The 14,234-nt window shown below is 37.9% G+C and overlaps 1 protein-coding gene across 2 annotated transcripts in view; it reads right to left on the bottom strand.

The window, feature by feature from the left end:
• The window catches only part of KDM5A (lysine demethylase 5A), a 94,994-nt gene that overhangs the window by 68,778 nt on the left and 11,982 nt on the right, over window positions 1-14,234 (bottom strand). For both annotated transcript variants that reach the window (XM_060658760.3, XM_060658761.3), the window contains exons 4-7: window positions 10,893-11,063; window positions 8,794-8,928; window positions 1,377-1,482; window positions 149-240 (exon numbers count right to left, since the gene is read on the bottom strand). In XM_060658760.3, the coding sequence (XP_060514743.1) occupies window positions 149-240; window positions 1,377-1,482; window positions 8,794-8,928; window positions 10,893-11,063 (504 nt within the window). The remainder of the gene's footprint in view (window positions 1-148; window positions 241-1,376; window positions 1,483-8,793; window positions 8,929-10,892; window positions 11,064-14,234) is intronic.

Below are 14,234 nucleotides of genomic sequence, written 5' to 3'. Positions count from 1 at the left end.
TACATAAACGAAAGCTGCAACTTTAAATTTACCATCCAGTCCTCTAACCAAATGAACTAACCAAATGGCATACTAATACATAACGAGATAAAAAAGTGCAAAACTAAAAATAAATCCTTTCCCTCCTGACACATCTCAGAACACTTACAAAGTTAACAGAGAGAGTTCCTTTCCGTTGTCTCATTTGCATGTTAAATGCGTCTGACCTGTTGGTAACTTTTCGTCTTCGGGAGACCTCATCTTGAAATAAAAATAGTTATATAATAATAGTAAAAACTAATGTTGAGAGCTTACTCTGGACCAGACACTACTTAAAATTATTTAAATTAAATCTCACAACACTATGAGGTAGATATGCTACTATCCCCATTGAAGATAAAGAATCTAAAGTATAGAGAAGTAACTTGCCCAAAATCATAAAGCCAGTCAGAGGCAGATTTGGGAATCCATTCCAGGCAATCAAGCTCTAGAGAGCTTAACTACTAATTCTATACTGCCTGTATGTAGTACTTATCAGGGACTAACTTGAGACTAGTTTTCAGATCACTGCCAGCCAATGCATTAAGTACAAGAATGAAAAAGACAATTAAGTGCTTAATTCTTAAAAGGGTGATAATAAATATCATAATGTATTTGGTAAGTCCTATCACACTGAATGTTTTTAGAGTGATGGGACAATATTATCTGATCCTCCAGAGTTCTTGTCCACAATCTGAATTGTGATTTATATCATGAAATGGATAATAACTAATGTAACTTGTGATTATAGCACTTCATTAAATTCATATATACTAAAAACAAATCCAACACAACCTTTGTTAAACTGAGTTTTCAAATTGACATGTACATAGAACAGCAAAACTTGACCTTTACATTAGAAATTTTACTCACAAGAAGTTTCAAACATACAAAGCTGAGAGTAACTAGGCTTTCTTCACAGTTTTTTTTAAATGAAGTGTCATAATGTATCAAGATAATTATGGAAAAAACAACAAAGTTGGAATTAGAATGTAAGTCATGAACTCCCCGCAGTACATGTCAATAGTAAAGGTCACGGAACCCTGTCTCTGAATTTAAAAGCTTTAGATCACCAAGTAAGAACCATTTATTTCACCACTCTCTCATAAACTAAAGCATTCAGAAACTATAAATTTCTGTGTCACGTATCAGACATAAAAATGAAAATTTATCTCTTTCAAATATAAAAATTCAATAAAATATGGTTCCTCAAGCCTTAAATTCAAGATTATCTGCCATAAAGGGTGATCTAAAAACCATACTGCAAGTTTACACTCAAGAAAATCCCAAGGCAGACCGCAATTCAAATATTATTTTTATTACCTTATTTCTTTTCATGACCAAATAACAGATTTTACCTTCTTTATCTTTTGCTCCCATTGCTAGGCCCATAACCTTAGGGCCAGCCCCAAAAATTCGAAGTTTCTTCAGTTCCGTGTTTCTATTCACCTCTCCAGATTCTGACTAAAACAATAAACAAAACTCGTATTATCTAATTATTCTGATTCATGTATTTATTTTCCTAACCAAGAAAAATTTCAAGATCCTCTTCAAAATGAGAAAAAAATTAACTGATTTCTTCTCTCTAAATCCACTCACTGCCTCATTACAACAGTTGAACAGTCATCCAAGCACTATGCAACACCCAGCTTCCTTTCAACAAAAGAAAATCTATCTCTAAGAAAAGCACAGTTGTCAATTAAGTTCTGTCCAGAGACAAATAATACTGGTAATAACCAATATAATACTGGTAATAACTCAACAGAGATCCTCACTTCTAACTTGCTAATGGACATCCTTCTTTGAACAGAAGACAGTATGCCTAGTCCATGAGATGAATGATTATCCTAAGCCAATCATGCCATTTCTCATTATTAGTGATGACCTAGCCAGAGGTAGAAATGTTACCCTGGTCTAGCCAATGAGACACAAAGAATGTCTACTGGAAGTCTTTTGGGAAGATGTTCATCTTCTAATAAGAAAAAGCTTCTCGAAGAGTAAGCCTTTTGTCCCAACTTCCTTCCATACTGCTAGGAGATTCACCTGGTGAAAGTATGGTGCTGGACTATGCAGCAACCACAATGCAATTAGGAAGAAATATATTACCCACACACTGAAGAAAGCAAGGCAGAAAGATGGAAAGAGCCTGGCCCTTCATGGCAATGTGCAGTTGCTGCATCAATCCTAGAACTACCTATACCTGTAAATCTTATGTGAAAAACGTGTCCTTATGTGAAAACTGTGTTGTTAATGTTTAAACTGATGTCATTTGGCATTCTAGTACTTGAAGACGAGAGCATCCTGGTAGACACAAGTGTTACATCATGAATTCAGATGGCCCATACGCTCTGAATGTACACTAAATAAATAACCAAAATTTACTAAAAATATAGTCAGTAAGAATAAAAATAAACCAGGACAAAATACAGAGTACCTCATGATCATATAAGAACCAAACTACCTATGATCATATAAGAGCCAAACCAACCAAAATGGCATTTTAATACACATAAACTTTGATTTCATTATACTAATTTAAGTATAATGGAGAAATTGGCTCAAACTTAGTGTCACTAATGAGACATATTGGCATTATGGGCTTCATTCTAAAGTATAAATATGCTAAGGATTTGATAACCCTTCACAAACTGTTTTCTTTTTTTTCCTTGTAAATTATGCTTTAATTTCTGCAATCAGATATGATGCAGTGAGATACAAGTATAAACTTTCATTGTACCTCCAGAAAATAAAAAGCACATTTATACAGATATAGCCCAACAGCTTATTCCCTTAAAAAAAAAAAAGTTTTGAATGTAATTAAAGGTAATTTATCTTCAGTGTAAAACCTTGAATGTATAAACGAGCTTTCAAAAAGCTCACTAATGAGGTTGCAGATGAAAAACAACTCTAGCAGAGAAAAGCAAGTGATGTGATAGAAGAAGGGGGAGTGGGGTATCTTTCATAACTTGTTTCTTGTTTAAGAGACTGATGGAAGGCTTGTCAAAGACACTGAGCTAGAAAATAACAAACGAAAAATGGATTTAGAAAAGGTAATAATGTTTGAGGTGTACTGAATTCAGCATACCTGCCGTGGCCACCAAGAAGTACACGTGTATACGTATATTCTACACACACACACACATCCCAGGTAAACAGAAAAGAAACATGGTGTCAAGACATATTTAGGAGAGTTAGGCACCTGGGTGGCTCAGTCAGTTAAGCTTCTGACTTCGGCTCAGGTCATGACCTCGTGGTTGATGGGCTCAAGCCCCACTCTGGGCTCAGTGCTAACAGCTCAGAGCCTGGAGCCTGCTTCAGATTCTCTGTCTCCCTCTCTCTCTGTCCCTCCCCTTCTTGCGTTCTGTCTCTCTCTCCCTCTCAAAAATAAATAACCATGGTGTCAAAACATATTTAGGAGTCTTGGGGCACCTGGATGTCTCAGTCAGTTAAGCATCCAACTCTTGATTTCAGCTCAGGTAGAGATCTCACAGTTCATGCGTTCAAGCCCCACAGCAGGCTCTGTGCTGACAATGTGGAGCCTGCTTGGGATTGTCTCTCTCTCTCTCCCTATCTGCCCTTCCCCCGCTCACTCTGTCTCTCTCTCAAAATAAACTTAAGAAAAAATTTTAAAAAATAAAATGAAATAGAATAAAATAAAATAAAATTAAATAAATAAATAAATATTGAGAATTTAAGATACAACAGGGCACCTGGGTGACTCAGTCAGTGAAGTGTCCAACTTCAGCTCAGGTCATGATCTCAAGGTTCATGAGTTCAAGCCCCATGTTGAGCTCTGTGCTAACAGCTCAGAGCCTGGAGCCTGCATCAGATTCTGTGTCTGCCTCTCTCTCTCTCTCTACCCCTCCCCCATTCATACTCTGTCTCTCTCTCTCTCTCTCTCTCTCTCTGTCTTTCTCTCTGTGAAAAATAAACATTTAAAAAATTTTTTTTAAAAACATTAAAAAAAGAATTTAAGATATAAAACAGATGAACATAAGGGAAGGGAAGCAAAAATAATATAAAAACAGGAAGGGGAACAAAACATAAGAAACCCTTAAACAGAGAGAACAAACTCAGGGTTGCTGGAGGGGTTGTGGGTGGGGGCATGGGGTAAATGGGTAAGGGGCATTAAGGAGGACACTTGTTGGGATAAGCACTAGGTGTTATATGTAGGGGGTGAATCACCAGACTCTACTCCTGAAATCATTATTGCACTATACGCTAACTTGGATGTAAATTTAAAAATAAATAAATAATAGGGGCACCTGGGTGGCTCAGTCGGTTAAGCATCCGACTTCAGCTAAGGTCATGATCTCGCGGTCTGTGAGTTCGAACCCCGCACCAGGCTCTGTGCTGACAGCTCAGAGCCTGAGGCCTGCTTCAGATTCTATGTCTCCTTCTTTCTCTGTCCCTGACTCACTTGTGCTCTGTCTCTCTGTCTCTCTCTCTCTCTCTCTCTCAAAAAAAAAGTAAACATTGGGGCGCCTGGGTGGCTCAGTCGGTTAAGCGTCCGACTTTGGCTCAGGTCATGATCTCGCGGTCCGTGGGTTCAAGCCCCGCGTCGGGCTCTGTGCTGACAGCTCAGAGCCTGGAGCCTGTTTCAGGTTCTGTGTCTCCCTCTTTCTCTGACCCTCCCGTGTTCATGCTCTCTGTCTCAAAAATAAATAAATGTTAAAAAAAATTTTTTTTTAAAGTAAACATTAAAAAATAAATAAATAAATAATGAAGTAAATAAATTAACATTAAAAAAAATTTTTTTAAAGACATATTTAGGAGTCTTGAGTGTATAGGTAGTACCTGAAATCACAGGGTAGATACACAGCTAGGGAGACTAAAGATAGGAAACGACTAAAAACACCAAGTAAAAGGCAATGAGAAAAGAGAACAAAGATGACTAAGGAAAGGTCAGAGAGTGAAGACAATAACCAGGAGAGAGGCATCATGAAAGCCAAAGAAAAATCAAGGTAACTAAATTTCAAGGAGAGGAGTCAACAATCATATTAAATGTATATGTGACCAGAGATGAAGTAGGATAAGAAATTAAAAAAAAATGTACTCAGCTTCTAACAATTATTAACTCAGTGGTAACTTAGGCAGTGCAGTTTCAATAAAATGATTTTACTCAATGTCAGATTACAGAGTATAAAAGCTAAGCAAAGAGGCACCTGGGTGGCTCAGTTGGCTGAATGTCCAACTTTGGCTCAGGTCATGATCTCGCAGTCTGAGTTCCAGCCCCTCACTGGGCTCTGTGCTGACAGCTCAGAGCCTGGAACCTGCGTTGTATTCTGTGTCTCCTCTTTCTCTGCCCCCCCCCCCCAACCCACTTATGCTCCTTCTCTCTCAAAAATAAAAAAATAAAAAAGTAAAAAAGCTACACAGATACTGAGGAAACAAGACAACACAGACTATTTTTCAAGAAACTTCACTTAGAGGGGCACCTGGGTGGCTGTCAGTTGGGCATCCGACTTCAGCTCAGGTCATAATCTTGCGGTTTGTGAATTTAAGCCCCATGTCGGGCTCTGTGCTGACATCTCAGAGCCTGGAGCCTGCTTCAGATTCTCTCCCTCTCTCTCTGCCCCTCCCCTACATGCGCTCTGTCTCTCTCTCTCAGAAATAAATACTAAAAAAAAATTTTTTTAAATATAAAAAAAATGAAGTTCATTTAGAGAGGCAAGGAGTAAGGCACTATCTAGGAAGAGAGTTTTTGTTTTAAGATGATACATAAACATGTTTACACTGGGGGTAAAAGAAGATCCAAGCAGACAGAGAAGGTAGGAGAGAAAGATTTCACAACTGGTAATATTGAAATCACTAAAGAAGCCAGAAAGGATGGATGTGGAAGGATTATCCTTAGAGACAAAGGTACCCTTTGCCCACTGAGATTGGCAGAAATTAAGAATGAATACTAACAATTCTGTGTATGGGGCAAGAAGTTGAAGGAGTTCTACCAGAAAGCCTTTATTTTCTTTCTGAAACTGAAGACTAGGAATGAGGCAGACTTGGCAATACAGTAATTAGGGATAAATTGAGAGTTGAAGAAATTCTTTTCTTTTTTTAATGTTTATTTATTTTAAGAAAAAAAAAAAAAAGAGAGAGAGAGGGAGCACACATACCCAAGACAGGGAGGGACAGAAAGAGAAACCCATGCAGGCTCTGCACTCTCAGCTCATATCTCACCAAGTGTGAGATCCTGAGCCAAAATCAAGAGTTAGATGCTTAACTGACTAAGCCACCCAGGCGCCCAAGAGTTATAGAAAAATTTTTTTTAATGTTTGTTTATTTTTAAGAGAGAGACAGAGTGTGAGTGCGGTGCGGCAGAAAGGGAGACACAGAATCTGAAGCAGGCTCCAGGCTCTGAGCTGTCAGCACAGAGCCTGACACAGAGCTCGAACTCACAAGCTATGAGATCATGACCTGAGCCAAAGTCGGACACTTAACCAACTTAGCCACAAAGGCGCCCCAAGAAATTCTTGCTGGCTCAGTCAGAAGAGAATGTGATTCTTGATCTCAAGGTTGTTGAGTTCAAGCCCCACAGTGGGTGTAGAGATTAAATAAATACATACACATACACACACACACACACACACACACACACACACACACACACACGAATGAATGAATGAATAAAATGAATGAGGGAATGAATGAATAGATCTTTGGGAAAAAAAATTCTAAAATAGTTCTACTTTCTACCTGATATCAATCAATCTGACTACAGTGACAATTATTACAATAGGTAAAACATTCTATGCTGTCCTTTTCTTATAATATGTACAGGCAATCAGCAGCAGGACTTTTTCTGGTTTCAGAAGGAACATCAAAAAATTTCATCACAAGCTGGCCAATGATTAGATGCGCAGGGCCACTTGGGGCAACTCTTCAAAAGTGAATCATCATGTCAGAGACTAGTCTTCAACTGTTTCAGGTCTTAAAATAGAATCATCACTATATACCCAAAGATGATCAGAACTTCTGAGATCAACCACAGAAATAAAAATCTAAACCAGAGTTTACCAATTTATAATGGTTTATAATTAGGAATTTCTACTGATATGTGCGCCTGGGTGACTCAGTCAGTTAAGCATCCAACTCTTGATTTCAGCTCAGTTCATGATCATACGATCTGAGTCCTGTGTCAGGCTCTGCCCTGACAGTGCGAAGCCTGCTTGAGATTCTCTCTCCCCCTCTCTCTGCTCCTCCCCTACTTGTTCTCTGTCTCAAAATAAATAAACATTAAATAAAAATTTTTAAAGAAAGAATTCCTACTATGATAAATGTAAGTTATAAATACTATGTAATTATAATATAACTAAATTATGAACTGTGCTCTGTGCTGACAGCTCGGAGCCTAGAGCCTGCTTCAGATTCTGGGTCTCCCTCTCTGTCTATCCCTCCCCAACTTGTTCTCTCTCTTTCTCTCTCTCAAAAATAAATAAACATAAAAAAAAAAAAAAAAAGAGAGGCGCCTGGGTGGCTCAGTCAGTTAAGTGTCTGACTTCAGCTCAGGTCATGATCTCGCAGTTTGTGAGCTCGAGCCCCACGTCGGGCTCTGTGCTGACAGCTCAGAGCCTGGAGCCTGCTTCCGATTCTCTGTCTCCTCATCTCTCTGCCTCTCCCATGTTCATCCTCTGTCTTTCTCTGTCTCTCAATAATAAACATTAAAAAAAATTTTAATAAATAAAATAATATAAAATAAAGAACATGAATTCAGAGCAAAGAAAGCTGCCATGGCATGAAAGACAGATATCCCCTGAGCTCTAGAAAAGCAAGATGAAATATCACTACCTTCCTTTCTACTAACAGAACTCCTCACAACCCTAGATCCAATAAGTCTTATTAATAATGAATAGACCAAGTCCCTTCTCTGATTCCCACTTTCTTTTGTTTTTTTAGTGTTGATTTATTGACTGAGAGAGAGAGTGCATGAGCAGGGTAGGAGCAGAGAGAGGAGAAAGAGAATCTGCTGCTTGATTCCACAAACTGTGAGATCATGACATGAGTGGAAATTCAAGAGTCAGATGCTTAGCCTACTGAGCAACCCAGCCCACCCAGCCACCCACCCCCCTCCATTCCTACTTTCAGTGGGAACCATTTCCATTCTTACAACACAATGTTTCTTTAGATATATTAAAATCAATGATTAGGATCAAGTTAAGCTGCTCTTCTGATCCAACCACAGGTTAAATGAAACATATCTAAGAGTTATAAGGGCATCTCGCTGTCAACCTACAGACCTGTCTTTACCAACAACTTTAAAAAATGTAACTTTGAGGGCCACAAATGGGAATGGGAAAAGGAGGACAAGGAAACACAAAAAGGAAATTAAGGCATTTTTTTCTGAAAAAATTACTTTAGGCTACAGGAACACTCTAGAAGTTAACAATGGAATGGTTCAGACACAAGCTCATACTCTAGCTTTTAAAGGAATGAGTGAAAAATAAAACCACCCTCTCCTACTCCTCTCACTTCTACTAACCATGAAAATATAATATACTACAGATCATCAGCATGTCTATAACGCTGGCCCTACAATACCCAGTCACCCTCTGATTTGTCATCCCTCTCAGAAACTGTTCAAAATTAACAAAAAGCTTGCTAAATCAAATCAAACTGAATTTTATAATTTCTTCCCTGTTTATTGTAAAAGTAAATGAAAAATAGGCCTCTTCAAGTTCTAAAGAACAACAGTATGTGACTGCCTCCAATAACCACGTAACTGTTCTGCAGTCAATGCACTTAAAACGCATGTTAAAAATGATCCATGGAAGCTGATACCTGAGACTTGACACGTCTTGTTCTTTTCGGCAGAATGTTCACTCTTGTGCCTGGCTCTGGGGAAGTTTGGACATCAGTGCCAAGAACCTCAGGCTCTACTTTTTCCTTTAGATCTAAATTAGGCATTTGTACACCCTAAAGAATCAGAGCACACAAAGAGAGCAGATTCATTGATAAGAAGTCAGATTTGAGAATCAGGAGAAAAATAATAAATTTCCAATAAATCCCCAAAATTACATGAAAGCAGGTGATAGTTCTACCCACCAATCGATCTACAGATTCAAGACAATCCCTATCAAAATCCTAGCGGGCTTTTGTTGTAGAAATTGAGAAGTCAGTCCTAAAATTTATGTGGAAATGAAAATTGTTTGGAAATTCTGAAAAAAGTAGAACCAAGTTGGAAGACTTATACTACTGGATATCAAAACTTACTATAAAGCTATAGTACTCAAGACAGCACAGTATTAGTATCAGGGTAAATATATGGATCAAAGAACAAAACGGAGACCAGAAATAAACCTACATTTATAGTCAACTGATTTTCAACAAAGGTGTCAAGATAAATGGGAAAATTTAAACAAATGATACTGGTACAACTGGATATTCCTAACAACCCCCCACAAACGAACTTACACTTTTACCTCATACTACACACACACACACACACACACACACACCCTGAAAATGGATCTCATACCTAAATATAAAAGTTAAAACTATAAAACTTCTAGATGAAAACAAAAAGTAGCTTTGGGGCCTTGGGTTAGGAAAAGATTTCTTAGGACAATAAAAGCACAATCCATAGAAGCAGGGAGGAGGGAAATCAATAAACTACTCTTCAAAAAGACACCATTATAAAAATGAAAAGGCAAACCACAGACTAGCAGAATATATTTGTAAAATCATATATCTGATAAATGACTTGTATCCAGATTATACAGCAAACTCTTAAAAGAAGTGTAAGATGACAAACAACCCAATAAAAAAAAGGTCGGAACAGACACTTCATCAAGGAAGATATGCAAATGCTAATATGCACATGAAAAGATGCACACCATTGATCATTAAGGAAATGAAAATTAAAACCACAATGAGATACCACTACACACCCACTAGAATGGCTATAAGCAAAAAAACTGACAATATCAAGTGTTGGCAAAGACGAAGAAACTGGAGGCCTCTACATTACTGGTGGGAATGTAAAATGGTTCAGCCACTTTGAAAAACAGTTTGGCAGTTTCTTAAAAAGTTAAACATAAACTTACCATATAACCCAGCAATTCCACTCCTAGGTATCTACCCAAGAGAAATGAAAACATATGTCCACACAAAGACTTATACATGAATATTCATAGCATTTATTCATAATAGCCATAAACTGGAAACAATCTAACTGCCCACCAACTGGTAGATGGATAAACAAATATGGTATATCCATACAATGGAATATTGTCAGCCATAAAAAAGAATGAAGTACTAATACAGGCTAAAACATAGATGAACCTTCAACATTAGGCTAAGTGAAAGAAGCCAGACACAAAATTATATTGTATGATTCCATCTTTATGAAATTTCTACAAAGGCAAAAAACTACAGAGCCAGAAAGCAGATCAGCTGTTATCTGGGTTTGAGGGTAGGAATAGGAACCAACTACAATTAAACACAAAAGAACTTTCTGGGCTGATGGAAATATTCTAAAACTGAATTGTGGTGATTACTGCATAAATATGTAATTTATTAAATTTATTCAGTATCTACAATGACTGAATTCTATGGTATGCAAATTATACCTCGATAAAGCTGTTAAAAAAAATACACGAAACCAAGAGGAATTTTTCAAAAAGCTTAAGTCATGAGGATTTATTTTAAATAAATAAGAAAATAGCCTTCATTCCCATTAGCCTTTATCTTGTAAACCACCAAAAACAGCCGCAATTTTTAAACTACACCTTGCTATCCCAAATTTTGGTACCAGGAGAAATTTAACTTCCTATACTTAGTAAACTGCTAACTTGTTATGGTGAACACAGTCTAACATTCAAATTTGGCCCACTGGACTTATCCACTCCTAAAAAAAAAAAAAAAATGATGCATCTCACCATAAGGCTGACACCAGATTGGAAAAGCTCATATGGGTAGAGAATTCTTTCATAGTGTGACTTCAAAAGAGACCCAGTTCCTTTTCCTGGCAGATATCCCAAGCGACTACCCACTTTAGACCATTTCTTCTCCTTGGTGACCATTTCAAAACCTCCTTTGCTGGCAACAATCTGAAAACAAAGTAAACATTATTTAAGAAAAAAACACAGATTCATGTATTCTGACTCTATATCTGTCTGCTAAATACAAAAATTATTCTGAGCTTACATTTCTAATTTCCTTTCCACAATACCCATAAAATTGTAACTTGTCAACACTTAAAGTATGAAATAAAGACAATGATTTTTTGAAGTTTTAATGTTGTGTCTATTTTCCATGAACTAGGCACTCAAAAACATTTCATGATTTACACTTTGTACATTACATACCTTGAGAAAACTAAACAGGTTTATGTACTCAATATCCACAAGGAACTCAAAATATAAAATATGAATTAAAAACAGACCAAAAATGAACGTAAGAATAAATGTTAAGTTAAAGGGCGCCTGGGTGGCTCAGTTGGTTAAGTGTCTGACTTCGGCTCACGTCATGATCTCACGGTTCATGGGTTCGAGCCCCACCTCAGGCTCTATGCTGACGTTCAGAGCTTGGAGCCTGATTCGGTTCTGTGTCTCTCTCTCTCTCTCTCTCTTTGCCCCTCCCCTGCTTGCGCTCTGTCTCTCCCTCTCTCTCCTCTCTAAAAAATAAACATTAAAAACAAAATTTTTTTAAAGAATAAATTAAGGGGCGCCTGGGTGGTTCAGTCAGTTAGGCCACTGACTTTGGGTCAGGTCATGATCTTGCACTCCGTGAGTTCAAGCCCCACATCGGGCTCTGTGCTGACAGTCTGCTTCGGATTCTGTGTCTCCTTCTCTCTCTTCCCCTCTGCCTCTTATGCTCTCTGTCTCTCTCAAAAGTAAATAAATATTAAAAAAAAAAAAAAAAGAATAAATTAAGTTAAGGGCGCCTGGGTGGCTCAGTCGGTTGAGCATCTGACTTTGGCTCAGGTCATGATCTCGCGGTCTGTGAGTTTGAGCCCCGCGTCGGGCTCTGTGTTGACAGCTTGGAGCCTGGAGCCTGCTTCAGATTCTGTGTCTCCCTCTCTCTCTGCCTCTCCCCTGCTTATACTCTGTGTCTCTCAAAAATAAGTAAATGTTAGGGGCGCCTGGGTGGCGCAGTCGGTTAAGCGTCCGACTTCAGCCAGGTCACAATCTCGCGGTCCGTGAGTTCGAGCCCCGCGTCAGGCTCTGGGCTGATGGCTCGGAGCCTGGAGCCCGTTTCCGATTCTGTGTCTCCCTCTCTCTCTGCCCCTCCCCCGTTCATGCTCTGTCTCTCTCTGTCCCAAAAATAAATAAAAAAAAAACGTTGAAAAAAAAATTAAAAAAAAAATAATAAGTAAATGTTAAGGGAAAAAAAGGATAAATTAAGCTATAAATTAAGTTATATAGGACACAAAATGAACATAAATCGTGAATTAGAAAATGTACTAAATACCTTACAGAATTTAACAAAAACGTCAAGCAAACAGGGGCACCTGAATGGCTTAGTCAGTTGAGCATCCAACTCTTGATTTTGGCTCAGGTCATGATCTCAAGGTCATGAGATCAAGCCCCACGTGGGACATGGAGCCTGTTTGGGATTCTCCCTCTCCCTCTGTCCCTCCTACCCCAAAAGAGAGGAAAGAAAGAAAGAGGAAACAAAAGAAAAATGTCAAGCAAACAATGGATTCAGAGGATATTTTGGAAAAGGCTATACTTTTTCAAAAGGAGAAGTTTTACATGGAAGTTTATGAAGGAATGATGGAGAAAAATCAGATTACAGTAGCAGACTTACTAGAGAACATACCATAGAATGTATTAATGTAGGAAAAGATGAGATAAACTGGCCAATGTGGCTGAATGCTCCCATCAAATGAGGCACCAAATAGGGACACTGGGGTGGCTCAGTCAGTTGAGCATCCAACTTCAGCTCAGGTCATGATCTTGTGGCTCGTGAGTTGGAGCCCCACATCAGGCTCGCTGCTGTCAGCACAGAGCCCACTTCAGACCGTTGTCCAACCTCTCTCTGTGCCCCTCCCCTCTTCACACTCTCTCTCTTAAAAATGAATAAACATTTTTTCAAAAAGACACTATATAGAATACACATGTATCAAGGTTCCCTGTCTTCCAGAAGTTGATACTGTATGTCTCAGACAGTCTTCAGTTGACTAACAACAGAATAAAAAGGACTGTGACATAATCATTTAACTCAAAAAAAAAAAAAATTTTCCTCTTTGAGTACATACTACTGTATTTCTCTGTATCAAAAAAAAAAGTTAAGAGAGGGGTGCCTGGCTGGCTCAGTCGGTGGAGCAGGAGACTCTTGATCTCAGGGCCATGAGTTTGAGCCCCACATTGAGCACAGAGCTTACTTTAAAAAAAAAAAAAAAAAAAAAAAAAAAGTTAAGAAACAAGTTAAACATAGAATTACCATATGATCCAACAATTGCACCCAAAAGAACTGAAAACAGGGATTTAAACAGATACCTGCAAACCAATGTTCACAGCAACATTATTCACAATAGTCAAAAGGTAGAAACAATCCAAAGGTCCATCAGGAGATGAATAAACCAAATGTGATATACATACAATGGAATATTATTCAGCCTTAAAAAGGAATAAAATTAATACACGTGACATGATGAACCCTGAAAACATTATGTTAAGTAAAATAAGCCAAACACAAAAAAATGAATATTTTATGATTCCACTTATATGAAACACCTAGAATAAGCAAATCTATAGAGAGGGGAAGTAGAAAAGAGGTCTGAAGGAAGAGTGGAAGTTCTGGAAACGAAGAACAGTGATGGTTGTATATTGTGAATGTACTTAATGCCACTGTACCCTTAAAAAATGGTAACTTTTATGTTACACAGATTTTACCACAACTTTTTGTAAAAGGCTAAGAACATGGACTCTGGAGCCAGATTTCCAAAGTTCAAATCCCAGCTCTACTACTTAATAATTGTATGACCTTGGGCAACTTATACAATGTGTCTTGGAGTATTCACTATTATTAAAATATTAATAATTTAACAGCACCCACACTTTATTATGAGGCAGTTGTGAAGACAAACTAAATAAAACATGAAAAACCAGGACAAAATAAGCACTGTATCAATGTGAGCAGTATTATAATATCTACGTGTGTGGGCAGGAAGTATGCGTGCTATAAATAAGCAAATGTTTTCAGTGCTTGTGCTCTACAACGCTATGATAGACGAAGATGAACTTATACCAAAGCAAAATTTCCCTCTACAGAAG

The sequence above is a fragment of the Panthera onca genome, chromosome B4 (assembly GCF_046562875.1).
Source record: "Panthera onca isolate mPanOnc1 chromosome B4, mPanOnc1 haplotype 2, whole genome shotgun sequence".
NCBI lineage: Eukaryota > Metazoa > Chordata > Mammalia > Carnivora > Felidae > Panthera > Panthera onca.
This window is presented reverse-complemented; position numbering and strand designations above follow the sequence as displayed.